Here is an 18,705-nt window from a genome sequence, read left to right as displayed (position 1 = left end):
CCATGCAGACCGAGTTGATGCAGTGTGCGGCGTATGGTCTGAGCACTGACAGGCTGACCTCCCACGTCTTCAACCTCTGCAGCAATGCTGGCAGCACTCATGTGTCTATTTTTTAAAGCCAACCTCTGGATATGACGCCGAACACGTGGACTCAACTTGTTTGGTCGACCCTGGCGAAGCCTGTTCCGAGTGGAACCTGTCCTGGAAAACCGCTGTATGACCTTGGCCACCATGCTGTAGCTCAGTTTCAGGGTGTTAGCAGTCTTCTTATAGCCCAGGCCATCTTTGTGGAGAGCAACAATTCTATTTCTCACATCCTCAGAGAGTTCTTTGCCATGAGGTGCCATGTTGACACATGACACCAGGGAGGGACAACGACACATTTGGGCACAATTTGGACATGTTCACTGTGGGGTGTACTCACTTATGTTGCCAGCTATTTAGACATTAATGGCTGTGTGTTATTTTCAGAAGACAGTAAATCTACACTGCTATACAAGTTGTACACTGACTACTCTTAAGTTATATCCAAGTTTAATGTCTGTAGTGTTGTCCCATGAAAAGATATAATGAAATATTTGCAGAAATGTGAGGGGTGTACTCACTTTTGTGATACACTGTATATACAGTGGTGTTCAAAAAAATAGCAGTGATTTTAAAAAAGCGAATAAAGCACAATCATTATAATAACTTTTATTTCCATAAATGCAAATGCACTGAAAATACTACACTTTCAATTCTAAATCAAAACATTAACAACATTTAGCCAGTTTGTGTCAATCCTTTACAGAAAATTAAGAAAAATTAATATTAGGCTGTTCAAAAAAATAGCAGTGCCAGCATTTTTCTTTAAAAACTCAAGTAATTTACTTAAACATTTTCAGTTTATAGATAAATTTTTTAAGTTAATTTTAAGTACAAATTACTGAACTAATATTTAGTGGCATTACAATCGTTTCCAAGATCTGTGTTGCAGGAGTCGACCAACTTCTGGCACCTCTGAACAGGTATTCCAGTCCAGGATGATTAAACTACATTCCACAGTTCTTCTGCAATTTTGGGTTTTGCCTAAAAAAAAAAAACGTTTCAGACGTCAGCCCACAAGTTCTCTCTGGGATTGAAGTCAGGGGATTGGGCTGGCCACTCTATTACCTCAATCTTGTTTGTTTGTAACCAAGATGTTTTGGGTCATTGTCATGTTGAAACATCCATTTTAAGGAAATTTTTTCTTCGACACAGGGCAACATGATCTCCTCAAGTATTCTGATATATTTAAACTGATCCATGATCCCTCGTATGTGATAACTAGGCGTAACACCATGGTATGAAAAACATCCCATATCATCATTTTGTACCACCATGCTTTACTGTCTTCACAGTGAACTTTGGCTTGAATTCAGTGCTCAGGGGACGTCTGACATACTGTCTACGGCCACTAGACCCAAAAAGAACAATTTTGCTTTCACCAGTCCACAAAATGTTGAGCCATTTCTCTTTGGACCAGTCAATGTGTTCCTTGGCAAATGTTAACCCATTCAGGACACGTCTTTTTCTTAACAACAGGACTTTGCAAGGAGTTCTTGCTGGTAAATTGGCTCCACATAATCATATTCTGTTCTCACTGGTAACTTCAGATGTTCCTTGATCTTTCTGGAGGTGATCATTGGCTGAGTATTTGCTATTTTGGCTAATCTTCGATCCTTTTGAACAGTAGTTCCACGCTTCCTTTCGCGTCTTTCAGGTTTTGGTCGTCACTTCAAGGCATTTGAGATCGTTTTAGCTGAGCAGCCTATACTTTGCTGCACTTCTCTGTATGTTTTTTCCCTCTAAAATCAACTTTTTAATCAAAGTACGCTGTTCATCAGAACAATGTCTGGAACAACCCATTTCGCCCAGTATTTCAGAAGGAAATGCGCTATGACCAACCTGTGCAACATTTGCCACCCTCCTACCTTAAATAAGGGACAAAATTGACACCCGTTCTTCTGCAGAATGAATGAATTCACCAATTAAACTCCTCGGTGCTATTATTTTGAACAACCCCCTTTCAATCAATGCTTCGATTACTCAGAATGAGCGACATGCATGTCCTAATTGTTGGGTTTGTTTTGTTTTCATTACTCTACTACACTTTCAAGTAAATTTAAAAACAGTGATTTATCAGGTTAATGATGTTGGACTGCTATTTTTTTGAACACCACTACATACAGTTGTGGTCAACATTATTGGCACCCCTAAATATTAAGTACACCATGCATATACACTGATCAACCATAACATTAAAACCACCTCCTTGTTTCTACACTCAGTCTCTTTTTTTTTTTTTTTTTTTTTTTTTTTTTTTTTTTTTAATCAGCTCCACTTACCATATAGGAGCACTTTGTAGTTCTACAATTACTGACTGTAGTCCATCTGTTTCTCTGCATGCGTTGTTGGCCCCCTTTAATTTGTTCCTGTAATCTTAGGGAATTGTTTAATGTTTAAATAAAATGTAAAAATAGACTATAGTCAGCTGCATCGTCAACACAAGAACTGCTAAGCTAATTTTAAGAGATATTACTGTTAGCAGTGTGGATACATTTACATTTTCAGCATTTAGCTGACCTCTACATTACATCTGTGCATTTAAACCACATACTGTCTGAGAGAAAGGGCTTACAGCAGACCATATGATACTGGCTGAACTTTAAATAGGAGGTAAAGAAAAACAAACAAAAAAATGTGCATATGTATATACTTAGAACTTAAAGGCCAATAATTTAGTTCTTAATAAAGTCAGTCTGATCAATGAGGAATATATTTTATGTATATTATAAAAAAAAAAAAAGTTAAAAATGACTGACTATCTGAACGCTTCTTCAATCACCTTAATCATCTCACCACGTTTCACTGTAGGTAGTGCATTTCTTTATAGGCTTTATTTTGTTGTCTAATTAAATCCTACAAAAGGTGGTTTGAGATATAGCAAAAACCATGTACAGTATGTGTCTAATCAATTTTTTCTCTCCACAATTTCCTGGAAGGTTCTTCATTGTTCCACGAATAGCAGATTTCTTGATAACTCTTGAAGCAGAGACACCAAGTCTTTGGAGATACAAGTCACAAACACCAATCAGCCATAACACTAAAAACCACCTCTGTCTATAGACAGTTTCTACACTCACTGTCTATTTTATCAGCTCCACTTACCATATAGGAGCACTTTGTAGTTCTACAATTATTGACTGTAGTCCATCTGTTTCTCTGCATGCTTTGTTAGCCCCCTTTCATGCTGTTCTTTAATGGTTAGAACTCTCCCAGGACCACTACAGAGCAGGTATTATTTGGGTGGTGGATCATTCTCAGCACTGCAGGGACAATGACATGGTGGTGGTGTGTTAGTGTGTGTTGTGCTGCTATGAGTGGATCAGACACAGCAGCGCTGTGTCCACTCACTGTCCACTCTATTAGACACTCCTACCTAGCTGGTCCACCTTGTAGATGTAAAGTCAGAAACGATCGCTCATCTATTGCTGCTGTTTATGTTGGTCATCTTTGAGATCTTCATGAGTGGCCACAGGACGCTGTCCACAGAGCGCTGTTGGCTGGATATATTTTTGGTTGGTGGACTATTCTCAGTCCAGCAGGGACATTGAGGTGTTTAAAAACTCCAGCAGCGCTGCTGTGTCTGATCCACTCATACCAGCATAACACACACTAACAGACCATTATCATGTCAGTGTCACTCCAGTGCTGAGAATGATCCACCACCCAAATAATACCTACTCTGTGGTGGTCCTGGGAGAGTCCAGACCATTGAAGAACAGCATGTACAGTTTTATTAACTCCAAACATCTGTTTTTCTTTTTTTAAGAAAGTCCACAGATTTTGCTGTATTTCTAGCGTTACCCAAGGCAGATTCATGCTGCACAAAACTCTCCACTGTATTACCAATGAAAAGAGAATTCTTCAGATTAACCTTATTTGTGCTGCTCAGATTTTACATAAAGAATTTGATATGTCCAAGGCAACTTGGTGTATAAATCACACACGATTATACTGAAAATACTTAAAACAGACACCCTAAATGACAAACACATTAATCCAAAGGGAGGGGAAAGGTTGTTAAGTTTTACAAGAGAGATAGTTGTCCCCACTGTTCTTTTTACTTGGAGAAATGGCTTTCCTTCGCATCCCTTTTTAAATCAAGTTCTGAATACAGTTCTAAGTACACAAGGCGAGTGAGCAGACTCACCAGAAACACCGCGGACTGTGATTTGGCTGAACCGACTTCACTCCAGTCCTTGAATCTAAGTAATAAGTTAAATATTCCAATAAACAAGCGGTTAAACACACTGATGTTCGTTATGTGGCTGATTTTATGCACATGCTATTATTATTATTATTATCAGTAGTAGTGGTATAATTAGTAATGCAGCATATTTTCTTGTAAGCAAAACAACAACAAAATATAGTTATATTATTATTAAAATGCAAATGCTTACAGGCTACTTTAAGACTGTACCACTTAAGGAGTATCGTAGCCCTTCCCCCACAGTAATTTATTGACTGTTTGTTTCGGTGCCACTGTGGCTGCCTGACTGGGTCAAGTTACCATGGCAATTTGTTGTTGACCATCCCCCTTGAACCCCCCATTATTATACAACAGTTAGTTCCGACCTTACAATCTGATTGGTTGAGAAGCGTTCTAACCGTGCTGATATTCGTGATAACAGCACAGCCTTTTCACACCACAACTGTATTACTCCGCTGACATTGCCAGTAATGACCAGCTTCATGCACACAAACGCGCAGGCAGCGACACAGACTTTTTTTTCCGATCGCGATTTAAATCCGTTATCTGAAATACAATCTAGCGCACTGTGTAGGGAACATAAATCCGCGATCTGATACACAATCTAGTACACTATGTAGCGAACTTTAATGTGTTTGTAACGCGAACAGTTAGCTTAATAGCCCAGTTAGCAGCTCCTAAGAGTTCTGTTATCACCCCCTTTGGTGTGCGAGAGGTTTTTTATTTCTTTTTTTCCCTTCGGAGGTTCTTGCCTTCTTCTTCTTGTTGTTCTTACCTCCCTAAAATGAGTTTTTGCAACTTGGGATGTCTGCTTTGTAGTGTTAAACTTTATATTCGTTGTGGAACTACTTTTTTGGCGGAAGGTATTGTCAATATTAAAGCATATTTAATATGAAATTCAGGGCTTCTTTGATTTATTTTCTTTATTTTGTAAAAACTGTTGAATAAAAGCAATAGAACACTTGAGGTCGTGTGTTATCGCCCATCTGATTGGTAGGTGAGTCCACCCCTCTCTCCCCCCTCCAGCTAGTAGACACGACGTTATCCTCTGACGGGAGAGTCTAAAAAGCTTAAAGTGGCTTAATGTACTAAAACCACAACCTAAGAACACGAAACTTCTATCAAGTATTACTAAGTTCTTTCTACTGCTGAATGGACGAACCTGTGTTCCATCCAAAAGGGAAGTAATATTTTTCCCTACCCGTTTAAACCTATTATTATAAGGAAACGGTGGCTTAACGTAATAACACGACATAGGACTACCAAACTTCTCAATTATTACTGGTTATAAACACTCTCTTCTTTTGTAAGGGGATACCTGAAAATAGAACCGTATCATTTTGAACAGCTTCCACATACTATAAACACCAAACAACCTATAAACAAACTAAACTACTTCTGGTTAGTAATACGTCACAGACGTTTGGTGTTCCTAGGTCGTTGTTTGAGGACTTTAAGCCATGTTAAGCGTCTTAGAAAGTGAGGTAATACTAAATTTAAAACGCGGTTGTAAATACGTGATTTATAAAACAATTTAATAAATGTTGTGTAATTGTTGGGGCATACTGTGCTTTTTCTCTCTCATAACAGCGACTATAGTTGTACTCGCCTCAGAGCCCGGATAGCTCAGTCGGTAGAGCATCAGACTTTTAATCTGAGGGTCCAGGGTTCAAGTCCCTGTTCGGGCGAACGTTTTTCACTCGTTTCAGTATTTTACTTAATGTCTTTCTGATACACAATAGTGTTTAGATTTATCACAGACTAATGCGAAAATACAAAATCATCCAGGAAACAGTTATGCAGGGAAAAGAACTTTGCTAAAGAGAGAGGTTAGAGAGGAATACACACTGGCTGGAGCTAAGGAGCTATGTTGCATGGTTTGATTTCAGCTGCGTCAGGCTCATGGTAGGCAGGGGCGGAGCCAGGGGGTGGCCAGTGGTGGCCATGGCCACCATAAATGAATCTTCGGCCACCCCTCCGGCCCCCCCATCACCGGCAACTTTTTTTGCGGAAGCATTTCTGCACGCAGGTGTTCTCACAGGGACGCAATTCAACAGCGCACCTCAAAGAAGTAGTTCTCCACCAAAACAGTGCAGTAATACACTCGACATAAATGTCAACCACCAACACAATTACAGAACCATTACTACTTAGTGCTACTAGTACTTTACTATTTAGTAGTATTTGTGGCGAGCTACGAGTAAAGGCGCCAGCTGGCTCTGCGCGTTCCAGTGTTGCCAGATTGGGCGGTTATCCGCCTAATTGGGCGGATTTTGTTGGAAAACAATGTAATAGCAGTTAAATAACACTTCTATTTAAAAGAATATATTCCGTTTTAAGAAGCTCCAGCATTGTAGAAGGCTATTAAAAGTAAAGTCTATTTTTAATGCTGATTTGGCTTAATAGTGTTGGTCAGTCTGTATCATATTGTTGAAAGAAAATTTAAATGTGTTTTCCATGCATTCACACTGGCATGTTCTCGGGTTCAATTGAGTCTCATCATTACACACAAGTTGGCAGCCAAATGATAAAGTATTGCAAAGGAATAGCTTGGATATTCTTCCTCATAATGTTAAGGTTATAGGCTATATTTTGGTTTTTCACTTGTCAGAGAAAATGAAGAGAGGAAAAAAAGCTTATTATTCTTCGTGATGTAATTCTACATGGCACTTACTGCCTGTATAGGTAAATGAGTGATTGACCACATAAAAAAAGGTATCAGTTTCTGTGCCACCCCTGTGTGAGCAATGGTCTCAGTCTGGCCACCCCTATGAAAATTGTCTGACTCCGCCACTGATGGTAGGGTCAGAATCTGAAGGAAATTTCAGAGTTACTATTTATGCTATTAACCGTTAATTTTTTTTAGTGGCATAATAGCGTAGGGATTTTTTTTGCTCTATATAAGGTATCTGTCCACTTATCAATCATTATTTGAATATCCGTCTGTCTATTTTGAGCGTTTTTGATGACCATGCATACATATTTCTGTTGCCGTATATTTTTAAAACCAAATTTCATCACAAAATCACAAAGCACAGGTTGTATGAACTGGTTTTAGAAACATAACTGTATGTAAACTGTCTCCCACTGTTATGCAGCACTCACCAGCCACACCATTCTTTACTCATAAGGACCCAGTTTTTCCAATTTTGGTCTTGAGTGCCACTCAGTGGTCAAACACTATATTGACCTTTATCAGCTCCACTCACCATAAAGAAACACTTTGTAGTTTTACAATTACTGACTGTAATCCATCTGTTTCTCTGCATGCTTTATTAATTCCCTTTTATGCTGTTCTTCAATGGTCAGGACTCTCCCATGACCACTACAGAGTAGGTATTATTTGGCTGGTGGATTATTCTCAGTGAGACTGACATGGTGGTGGTGTGTTAGTGTGTGTTGTGCTGGTATGAGTGGATAAGACACAGCAGCGCTGCTGGAGTTTTTAAACACCTCACTGTCACTGCTGGACTGAGAATAGTCCACAAACCACAAATATCCAGCCAACAGAGCCCCGTGGGCAGCATCCTGTGACCACTGATGAAGGTCTAGAAGATGACCAATTCAAACAGCACCAATAGACCAACCAGGTAGGAGTGTCTAATAGAGTGGACAGTGAGTGGACTTGGTATTTAAAAACTCCACTTTGATGTTCGTTCAATTCTATAAACTCGACACTGGCTGCTAATTAAATTTTGTCTAGTTCGCCACAAACATTACTAATAAAGTGTTGCATGATCTTATCTTACAGAATCTGAGACCAACACTTCAAACCAGTATATTAATTTCAATAATAAGGGCTTCTTGTAGGGCTTCTAGTAGTTTCTGGATTAAAATAGCAGGGAGTAGAGCCTTCTCACACATGGTCTCAAACGAAGAAATCATCTTTTTTCCTCTGGTTTTATTGAAATCCTTATATTTATAAGCAAAATAAATATATAATTAAGTACACAAGGACTGCTTTAAGTGTGCAAATTATTAAACACATTCTAATGACTTTACAGCTGTACAAAATTTACATTATACACTGACACAACCAACAAAATAGAGCATAGATTACATCATAAACGTCTTTCTTCAGCCTACCTGGTAAAATAATTTAATGTGTACAGTGGTAGAGAGGTCAGATCATGCAGCAGCTGAGCTGAATTCTATGAAATCACACTTAATGTCAGCCGGTCCTTTATACATTATTGTACAGAAAACATGGTAATGGTTACAGAAATCATCATGGTGATGTTTTTAATAGGACATGAAAATGTAAAAACTGTTACCAAGCACTAAAAAATGGGAGTAGATTCAATAAAAAAACCAACCATAAAAACAAGTACATTCTATAATATTGTACATCTATGCTTAAGCTCTTGTGGTTCCTGTTTTTCTTAACGGTGGATACAAATATCCCACTGTTTTTATTACTCACAGGAAGAAAATAAAACATGTATGAAACACTTGTGAAGACAAACTGAGAGAAATAGCCTTTGGATTAAAAAAATCCTAAAGTGCATTCTTATTTTAAATGTGCAAACAGGAAGGTGATTAACATGCACGTCAGGATGCAGGATCACCCAGCACCATGCAGCAATACTTTTAGAATCTGCACTAAAAGAGAACTTTACTGTTTATTTTATTTTAAACTGGAGATTACTTTCTAATTAAACCGAATCTTAAGCATTCCATTTTCATTGTTGGAATCTTTAGTTCTGAAGTATCTCAGTTTCTAGGTTTTGTCATTTCCATTTATCTGAAATAAACTCACATCAGTGCAATTTAAGGGTGTTTTTTCATGTTCTGTGTAAATGAAACAAACACAGCTGCAAATGACCTTCGTGATTTTTGTGTTCATGTTGTTAGTAAACTTAAAAGAGGACTAAGTTATCTGTCCTCTTTAGCACTAATGAGATCTCAAACCACTTTTTGTTTACACCACGCCTAATGTAGAAGTCCAGCTATGTGATAGCATGTTTCAAATGGCCACCTTTAATGTTGCTGTAAAATTCTTTTCATGTTGCTTATTTTTCATGTGAAGCAGACCAGAGCAGATTGCTTTGTTTTTACAATGCGCAAATCAAATGGACCACAAAACGAACCTCAAACGAACTAAACCTTCTCAGTAGGTGGTTTAAGTTCGGTATGTTTTTGGGGCCATTTAGAAGAGTCAGAGTTTGTTTGACATGTTCATACCTCAGAGGTCCGAGTCACCTAGATAAAACAAATCAAAAACTTTTTTTAAGCTGTATTAGGCAAGCAACTTATCCAACTGTGACCAGACTAAATTTGAACTCACTGTGGTACTGTAGATGTATAAATAATGATTATGATTTTTCTTACCTAATGCATTACCATAATTAAAAACACACTGCATATATATATATAAAAAAATCTGTTTAAATGGTAAATGTAGATGTTGCATGGTAACATGCAGTTTAAACTTCAGCGCTGTCAGAGTGAATAAATATTATTATATTATTTTTTTTCTTCTTCCAAGTCCTTTGAAGGTCGTCCCAGCTGGAAGATTATGTCACCTATAAATAAAAGTACAAACATGCACAGATCTTTAAAAATTTTAGCAAGTAAACCGAATAACCAAAGTGAAAGTGGAATCTTCAAACACCTGAAAAGCCTAAACTGCACAAAACGTTTTACCTTATGAACATGTGGTGGTAGATCATCTTCAGAACCCTCCTCTGGTACAGGTGCCTCTGCCCAACCACCCATTGGCATCCGTGCCATCCTCTGAACCCGATGGCCCCCGCTTAGGGAATCTATGCAAAATAATAATCATATTCAAATCAACCCCAATATCTGGTCAATCAGTGGCAATGGTTTGGTTCAGTTCAGTTTACATCCACTTTTCCTGATCTCCACAGGAATCCCCACCATACACACCCCATACAACCCATTCTGCACTCTGCACTTTACTCACTCAAACTATATTCACCACACCTGCACACATACCATGTATAATTCATAATGTCTGTACATCTCTACATAAAGAGTCTTTAATCAATACCTGTATATACTGAACAAATGGTGCTAGTTTTTATGTAGGTTAATGTGTATTGCAACTGTGAGCGACTATGCACCTAAGATTTTCACTCACCTTTCACACCTGTGATAATGTGACGTGACAATAAAGTGATTTGATTTGATTTTGATTTGGTGAGGCTGGCAGTGATAACAGGCTGAGAAGGTCAGCCCAGATTTCTTTATCCCCCGCTACAGATATCAGTTCCTCCTGAGGTAGCCTAAGAAGTTCCCAAGCTAATTGTGAGATATAATCCCTCCAGTGGATCCTGGGTCTGCCCTGAGGTCTCTGCCCAGACAGACGTGTCTAGAACAGCTCTAGTGGGAGCAGACCAGGTGGCATCCTTGTAAAGATGCCCAAACCAACTCAGCTGGCTCCTCTGAAACTGAAGGAGCAGCAATTTTATTCTAAAGTTCTCCCGGACTGCTGAACTCTTCACCCCGTCACAGAGAATAAGCCCAGCAACCCTGTGCAACCCTCATTTCTGCCGCTAGTGCCAAAACGAATGCATCTTAGTAATAGGTGAGCTGATAAAGTGGGTGCCGCACTGCAACAATGGGTCATGGAAACCTAGGTTTGATTCTTGTCCCTAGATATTGTCTGTGAGAGGTTTAGCACATTCTCATCATGTTCGAAAAAAGCCACACCAGGAAGATAACCACAACAGAGTTCAATTAAAAAAGACTTAATTGTGCAGACGTGAAAGTGCCTTATAGGGGATAACAAGGTCAAGGTTAAATGTTCATATAAATGACAATGTTACCAGTAGTTCCCCCGTACTGGCGCTGCATACTGCTGTGGAGTGCTGTCCCTTGTTGGTTGGCAGTTGTGTTGATGGGGAAGGTGTTAGAGCGTGGCAGGTTGCGCGTTGTCTCTGTGTCATCATGAACATCTTCACTGCTCTCATCGCTTTCCTCCCTGTGCCATGTGTGGCGCGAGATCTCACCGCGAGACTGCTGCTTGTGCATCTGAGTCAGAATCAGAGGAGATGTGCTGTTTAACTGTTCCAAATTGTTAAAGAATCATTATGCATTTGGTGGCTGATCAGATTAACGGTGTAGGTGTTTATACCAGCTTGATTACCTTACCTCATGCATGTAGAGGGCATGAATGCTCATCTCAGTGGAGGCATACTCTGATAGGACCATGCTGGTTAGCTGACCTTCCCAAGCACTGCTGCCAGAACTGACAGTGCGGGCATCGGTGCTGATATAAAACAAACATCATTTTTAATGACACTTCCTCACTTTTGCCTTTTTAACAGCACTTTTCAAATATAGGCTACATGTCATAAGATAGCTGTTACATGAAATGAAGTACAGTATTACTAATATAATTACTAATATAATAAGTAATGCATAATTACTGGCACACAACAAATAACAACGTTTTGTTTCCACTTAACTGATACATAATCTATTTAAAACAGATCTTATGCTGGTACTTGAGCTAAACTGCATTTTTAACCATTATTCAGTCAGCTGTGGGATTTCCAAAACACAATGCATAAAAATAATAATGCTGCTTACATCTCCATTGTATTGTGTGAAAGTGAATAAATCATATATTGAAGAACTGTGCTAGTTTACATACTTTGAGCCTGCCATAGCTCTGCCTGCCGCCACTGCAGGGTGATCCGGTCGGGGCAGCCTGGTGGATGGGTAACTGGCTCGCAGATGCACGCTTGTGCTGAGAGGGGAGAGAGACCGCAGAGCTGATGCACCCTCGCTCATTCCCATTGAAAAGTGATTGATTATGGAACCATCTCGACCCAGGTGGATTGAGGCCAAGGACGGCGGGCCAGCCAGGAGGTTTGCGACGAGACTTCGGGGCTAGAATTAAGAATACAGGTAAGGCTCACTTTATGTCATGAAAATGATTTGTAACCTTACAAAATAAAAACATAAAGAGGTACAAGTCATTTTAGTCATGTGGCAAGTTGAAATACTGGTATGGCTAGGGCAGGATTCACAAAATGCTTGACAAAATCTGCCATCGTCTCTTGTGGAGCGAGGTGGTATTCCCTATCTTACCGCAACACTACCTTGTGTGTCGGCTAACAGGATGGTCAATACATATTGCGAGTATTGCAAAACCTCTGTAAAACTTTCATTTTCTTTTATTCTAATTAGATTTTCTGCACTGTGGCTTCTATGTATGCCATTAAAGTCATCTACCAAAAGCAGTTTTCACAATAAAATGAGCAATTTTCTTCCTAGGTGGTAACCATATTAGTTTAATGAGTCATTTCTATACTGTTCCACTTCTATTCCAATATATAAAATAATTTGTATATCTAGCAGTTTCAAATGTGAAACATACCTCAGACTCAGACTGTAAAGAAGTGAGATTCTCTGGTACATTCCCTTGTTGTCCTGCAGTGGTCTCACGGTGCACTTTCTCTTTTAGCTGGCTGATAAAATGGGTGCTCTCTCGCGGTGGCTGCCATTGTGGATTAGTGATGGCAAAGTGCATAAGGGACAGCTCTGTCTTTCCATCCTCTGCCTGCTGGTAGATTGAGGCTTCAGTTTTCCCAGCAGACATCCACTGAAATGGACAAGAATTAGACTAATCAATAAGAAACATAAACTCTACGTCCTCTTAAAGTTTCAATAAAAACATTATGTGGTTTCATGTTGAATGGCTGAAGATAAACATAGGGTTTTACTCACAGCCGGATGTCCATGTTGACGGACGTCCATCTGTGCAAAAGAGCAGGTATCACCCACTCCCACCACCTCAACAGTGAAATTCCGGAAAAAGTCGATGATCTCGAGAGATTTGCGGCGTAGACAGAAAATTAGGATGAATGGAGTGATGACAGGGCTGAGTAGCTCCTCTAGAATAAATACCTGCACAAGTAAAAAAGGAAGACAGGAGCATTGACCTCCTAACACTAAGTATTAAGGTGATAATCTTTCGATTTTGGATTTGTGAAAGCTGTGGAAACTGGGATTTATGCATTATGTACACTATAGTGGTAAGTTAAACTAAATGACAACAATAATGAAGAGAATTTATATACATACATCTCAATCAGCATCAAAATAAACAGATACATGTACATGACAAGTATCAGATACCACAAGCACTGGTGCTTACTGCTTTATATTGGAATAGCTGGGAAAACTCGTCTCTGGTCTCATAGCGATGGGCATTGCCTTGCCAGTGGTCCGGCATGTAGTGAATGTGTGCTAGAATCACTTTGAGCAGCTGTTCTGGGCAAAACACCATATGCTTGTCAGGAATAAATGACCTGCAGAAACACAATTAGAAACGGTAACAAAACGTCAAGAAAAAATCCTTATCAGTGACAACAATGTATGTTTCTACTGTACATACCTGCAGATTGTAATGCAAACCCCCAGGAGTGTGATACTGCTGAGCACATGCTCCACAGCTAACACATCCTCATCATAGATGGTCAATGCAATAAGCACAGCTAATAAGGAGCCAGCAAAAAAGGCTACATTCTTGGCCACCACCGTGAGCAGAGGTGACATGAAGCAGTTCATATACTTGGATGACGCCTTGTAGCCCTTGCTAAGCCGTGACATAAGCTCATGGTCAAGCTCATTAAAGTGACGCAAGTAACAGCGGCCGTAAAGAGACCAGCAGCGCGCCCCCAGACTGCCTGGCTCGCGCTTGATCACCTCTGTATAGCTGAAGAATGCATAAAGAATCTGCCAGATTAGAATGACAGGGCACAAGAGCAGGTTTGCAATGCCGATCCACAATATCCTCGAGCTTAGGCGATCTGCCAGCTCTAGACGATTTCCTCCACGCTTGTATTCTGATTTGAGACTCCATTCATTCCCAAAGAGAGAGCCAGGACCCCAGAAAAAGATCAGCTCAAAGTTGTACTTGAGGCCGCGGGTGTAAAAAACGCAGTCGGCCAGCAAAGGCAAACGGAAACGGATGGGCAACAAGGATTTGTTCACCATGGCAACCATATAGTTCTTAAAGCGCAGAATGCGGTGGTAGATGTCTAGTTCTGTCAGTTCTTTTTTGTGAATGCAGATCTGATGCTCTTTTTGGATCTCAATAATTCGTGCCTGCACCTCCTGCCAGGTGAAATAAGGAATGTCCGCCTGCAAATCAGAAACAAAACTGTCACTTTTTTTGTATTGTTAAAGCCACCCCTATTACCCAACAGATACAAAACGGGTTTAATGATGGCTAACTTGTTCTTTCTTAAAGTAATATAAAGTCAGTCACCACTTTTTTTTTTACCTTTAAATACCTCTTTTCCATACACGGAAGCCTACAGACATTCTAGATTGACTAGTATGGTTTTGATCAATAGTAGAGAGAAAAATGTCTTACTCTTACCACAACTAGTGCAGAGTGCAGGATTCAATATTGATTTAACAAAAATGTTTAATCCTAAGAGCTTTGGTCTTATTAACAAAGTGAAAATCTTAAAACTAACCAAGTTTCCAATTTTAAAAATCAAATCACTACATAAGGAAAATGCTCATCCTAAATGGCAGGCTTGGTAAACTCACCATTGACATTTTTAAAGCATTGATGTAGAATGATCTGATCTCCCAGTAGCAGCAGACATTGTAGATAAATTTTACCAAGCGATGGAGCCAGAACACTCCAGATATCACAAGAATGAACATAACCAAGATATTATCACGGATCCTAGGGTGCCAACCAAAAAGAACATGTTTGTCAGATAGAAATGTCCATTACAAAGCTTGATACTGTATACATTGGGCTAATCACAGAACACCCAGTTTTCTTTTTGTGCATAAATAGCAAAAGCCCATTTTTACACCCAAAACTGTAAATATTGTAAATACAAATTACACAGGCAAAGTAACAATTACCATTGACTGTTCCTTTCAAGTGTCTCTTTACTGTGTTAATGTTTTACATTACTTGCCATAGTCTTAGTCTCAACCTGATACATTTCAGTGTCAGTTTACTTTGCATTTTAACTCTGGTACATGCACATGTGTAGTGGAAATAGTTCTTACTCAAAGCTAATTTGGTATTTTTAAATAGAAATTGTATAATTCAAAAACATTCCACTTGTCTGTTGGAAATGTCTTTGTCTTTTCAGTTACTTTTACTTTCACTTAAAAGTGTGCTTGTGTCTACTTGTCGATGTGGCTGCGAATGTCTGAAAAGCCATGTAAGTGTTTGTGTCTGTTCATGGGGCTTTGCACTAGGAAACATGTTCTTCAAAAGCATGCATGTCTGCATTTCTTCAGAAGACAAATAGACTACACAATCAGTCTGGGACTAACCATATATTCTAGCAACAGTGATTTTCTCATTTTCCTCATTCAGGTGTAAGTGATGGATTTTAGTGAATTCTATTATTGTTCAATAGTCAATAAATGTGATACTGAATAAAATGAGAAATGTTTATATGGTGTTACTGAATGTAATATCACAGGATACACTGACGCAATGACTCTAAGGTCTTATGATCACAGTGACAGCCCTATAAATGAACTTAATGCAGATTAGTCACAGGACTCACCGAGAACGACAGACATCCACTGGAAGAAAAGCATCAGGAAGGGTCACCTTAGAAGAGTCAGTGTGATTGAAAAATTTGTTTGCAAAAAGGATGTCATAGTCAACGCAGTTGGCCAGAAATACTGTAAACGTGACCACAAAAACCAATTGCCTGCAATAAAATTGACAGTGTTTACAATTACAGTTACTTTTACAACACTTATTCATTATCACAAATAACAACACATGCGCTTTCACCGAAAAGGAAAAGGATGTGGTGACACCTTTCAAAAGCTATATTCACATCTATGTTCACTGGGTGAGCAGGTTGCCCTGGTTTTACTTACACAAGCTCAAAGATTTCTCCCAAAAGCATGCAAGTAAATCCATTCTTCTGGTGGAGATTATAAACGTGACAACAGTTAAGGAAAGTCTTATTGATGCTGAAATAGCTTAAACTGTCAACACATTCTAAAGCATTTTTAAACAGTCACACTATAACCTTTACTCTGGTTGTAATCCCATGTGCAAAAAGGATATTCTCTGGAAAAAGAGATCCAGGTTTTCTATGTGATGCCAGTGAGCTGTTAGAAAAAGAACAGTAACAGTAAAAGTAATAACAATTCTAAGAATAATAATTATGTAAGAGAAGATAAATCTTCAGCTTGGGTGGCACAGTGGCCTATTATGCTAGCCCACTGGGTTCGAATCTTAGCGTTGTTATCAGCTGGCCAGACATCTACAGACATAATATGCATTCAGTACTCTCATACTGACAGTAGTTATAAAGTTGCTTCATATCCACAAATGTGGATAGACAAAGATGTCTCATTTAAATTGTTGAAAGTGGCAGGTAAGTGGCTGTTTTACTTACATTTCGAACCCTCTGGTACATGCACCAACAGATTCTCCTCTCCTGGAGGCGAGTCACTGTAGGACGCCTCCAGGCGCTGGTACTCTGTATCGAAGTGGGCCATGCCGTTTTCTGCTGCTACACATACAGCATTCTATAGACTAAACTAAAAAATTGAAAAAAATCTTAGTAGGACATGGATTTATTATCGTAAGTCAAACTGTGTGCCACCGAGTGTCAAACTAATTCAGAATTTCTTGTCTCCGATGTTTGTTCCAATACAAGACTCTCCTAAAGACTCCACCGATCAGCCATAATATTAAAACCACCTCCTTGTTTCTACACTCACTGTCCATTTTATCAGCTCCACTTACCATATAGGAGCACTTTGTAGTTCTACAATTACTGACTGTAGTCTATCTGTTTCTCTGCATGCTTTGTTAGCCCCCTTTCATGCTGTTCTTTAAATATAGTATGGTATAGTATGTATACAGTAGTATGTATAGCTCAATTCAGTCCAAGTCAAATATAAAACCACAGCCAAACTCTGACAGATCACATCTGAGGTGTTATTCAATAAATTTAACAATGAACACTACAAATTGAAACCAACCCTAATGTATAATACAGACTCTTTGTTTATATTTTTAAGTACAATGAAGTTAGTCGTTCATAACACTAAAAATCGATTCTTTCTACAATTTTACAAAAAGTCACAACTCTTCAATGTTTAATGCCAGGGTGTGACACTACATTTTCCAGACACTATAACATTTAAGGCATAGTATTACTTCTTTCATTATACATCTTGGTATATATCATACAGAAAAGTACTGTATATGTATGTTATCAAAATCCTTGTGAGAGGAGAGAAAAATCAATGAGCAAATGTGTACTCATGCAATACTTCAGGAGTTTGTCAAATGTGGGAATCACAGAGGTGCTCATTGCGAAACAGTGGCCTAAATCTATATTATGTAATCTGTAATCCTGCTGGAAAATACCAATTATTCTATTTTACTGACAGTACACAGTGTAAAACCATTACTATACCCAAGCACACATGCGGACAGTGAGGTAAAACTGAAAATCTTACCTTTATAAAAGTGCTACATAAACTCCCACATTTAATATTCATGTCCAATATGTAGAGCAGTTCTTCTTTAAACGAGAAACGAAAATTCACATTTAGCTTTTAGCAATTGGTTTTGATGGGTATTGTACTCCAAAACACCATTATAGAAATAAACCTGCACGTTATTTGAAAATAGTGACGACGCCACTGTTGTTGACTACCTCACACTCACTCAGCAATGCTAAAAGAAGCTAAGCTAACAAACACAGCACGAACAGCGAATGTTAAAAACGGACGTTATTTATTTATTTAAAAGAAAAAAACAGCCGGTGTCACTTCGCTTACGTTCACATCCTTCAAATAATGTCACTTGGCAGCTGCCCACTTTTCAGGTCTGCTGAATATTTACTTTCCTTTTCGTGTCTCCATTATGGTCAGGTTGTGTTATTTTGGTTTCATTTCTGACAGCTAGAGCTCGGAGTCTAGACCTTAACGAGCCGATTCTTCAATTCCAGGCATTCTCAAAAGTCAACTCTGAAGCTTTGGAGTCGACTTCATATAATACTAGTTATTATTATTATTACCGCGTAATTCTGAACGAGGGAATTAGGGATGAGAAAACAGAAGCAGATATAATAAACAGTGAACTATTTAAATATGATGGAAAAATATAAAATTTATACAGAATTTATGTATGGATAAACTAATGACTAATGATTATTTTTACATTATTTTACAATATCTCGTTTCTTATCCGGTGGTTTAGTTTGAACCGATAAATACTGTGGCGCCGGCGAGCAGGAAGGCGAGCGTCGTGACCTCGAGTGAGCTGCCCTTGGCAGATCTCTCAGTGGTTTAGGACGTACACTCATTCATGCACACATACATCCATACAACAGACAAACATATAAGCTACCTATCCAGCTCTCACCGCAGCCACCCAGTCTGCCACACTGGGATACACGCTGACGGTAAGC

At 38.9% G+C, this 18,705-nt stretch overlaps 1 protein-coding gene and 1 non-coding gene across 3 annotated transcripts; one reads left to right on the top strand and one right to left on the bottom strand.

The window, feature by feature from the left end:
* The first annotated feature begins 5,909 nt into the window (after nucleotides 1-5,909).
* On the top strand, nucleotides 5,910-5,982 carry trnak-uuu (transfer RNA lysine (anticodon UUU)). Its single transcript has one exon. It is a non-coding gene; the product is annotated as a tRNA-Lys (tRNA).
* A 2,193-nt stretch (nucleotides 5,983-8,175) lies between these two features.
* On the bottom strand, nucleotides 8,176-18,704 carry atg9a (ATG9 autophagy related 9 homolog A (S. cerevisiae)). 2 transcript variants are annotated; one of them, XM_062997721.1, is made up of 16 exons: nucleotides 18,660-18,704; nucleotides 17,750-17,814; nucleotides 16,675-16,819; nucleotides 16,341-16,384; nucleotides 16,148-16,212; nucleotides 15,823-15,972; nucleotides 14,831-14,972; nucleotides 13,665-14,413; nucleotides 13,425-13,578; nucleotides 12,995-13,174; nucleotides 12,645-12,869; nucleotides 11,916-12,154; nucleotides 11,411-11,528; nucleotides 11,086-11,290; nucleotides 9,941-10,059; nucleotides 8,176-9,819 (listed from the first exon to the last, which is right to left on the bottom strand). In XM_062997721.1, exons 3-16 carry the CDS (start codon nucleotides 16,775-16,777, stop codon nucleotides 9,811-9,813), a joined length of 2,502 nt encoding a protein of 833 aa, XP_062853791.1. In that variant the 5' UTR covers nucleotides 16,778-16,819; nucleotides 17,750-17,814; nucleotides 18,660-18,704; the 3' UTR covers nucleotides 8,176-9,810. The 2 variants fall into 2 exon arrangements, with proteins under 2 accessions (XP_062853791.1, XP_062853790.1); XM_062997720.1 differs by lacking the exon at nucleotides 18,660-18,704 and adding an exon at nucleotides 18,074-18,182.
* Nucleotide 18,705: the final 1 nt, after the last annotated feature.

This window comes from Trichomycterus rosablanca, chromosome 6 (genome assembly GCF_030014385.1).
Source record: "Trichomycterus rosablanca isolate fTriRos1 chromosome 6, fTriRos1.hap1, whole genome shotgun sequence".
NCBI lineage: Eukaryota > Metazoa > Chordata > Actinopteri > Siluriformes > Trichomycteridae > Trichomycterus > Trichomycterus rosablanca.
Note: the sequence above shows the minus strand (reverse complement) of the source record. Positions and strands in the feature narration are given on the sequence as shown.

Bases quoted from the DNA above. Each gene is read 5' to 3' on its own strand.
- atg9a (XM_062997721.1), bottom strand. From the start codon at position 16,777: ATGGCCCACTTCGATACAGAGTACCAGCGCCTGGAGGCGTCCTACAGT. The intron at 16,213-16,340 runs ATATCCTTTTTG...AACTGTTGTCAC, and splicing joins TGGATCTCTTTTTCCAGAGA to GTTTATAATCTCCACCAGAA. The intron at 12,870-12,994 runs GTGAGTAAAACC...TGTCCATTTCAG, and splicing joins GTCAACATGGACATCCGGCT to TGGATGTCTGCTGGGAAAAC.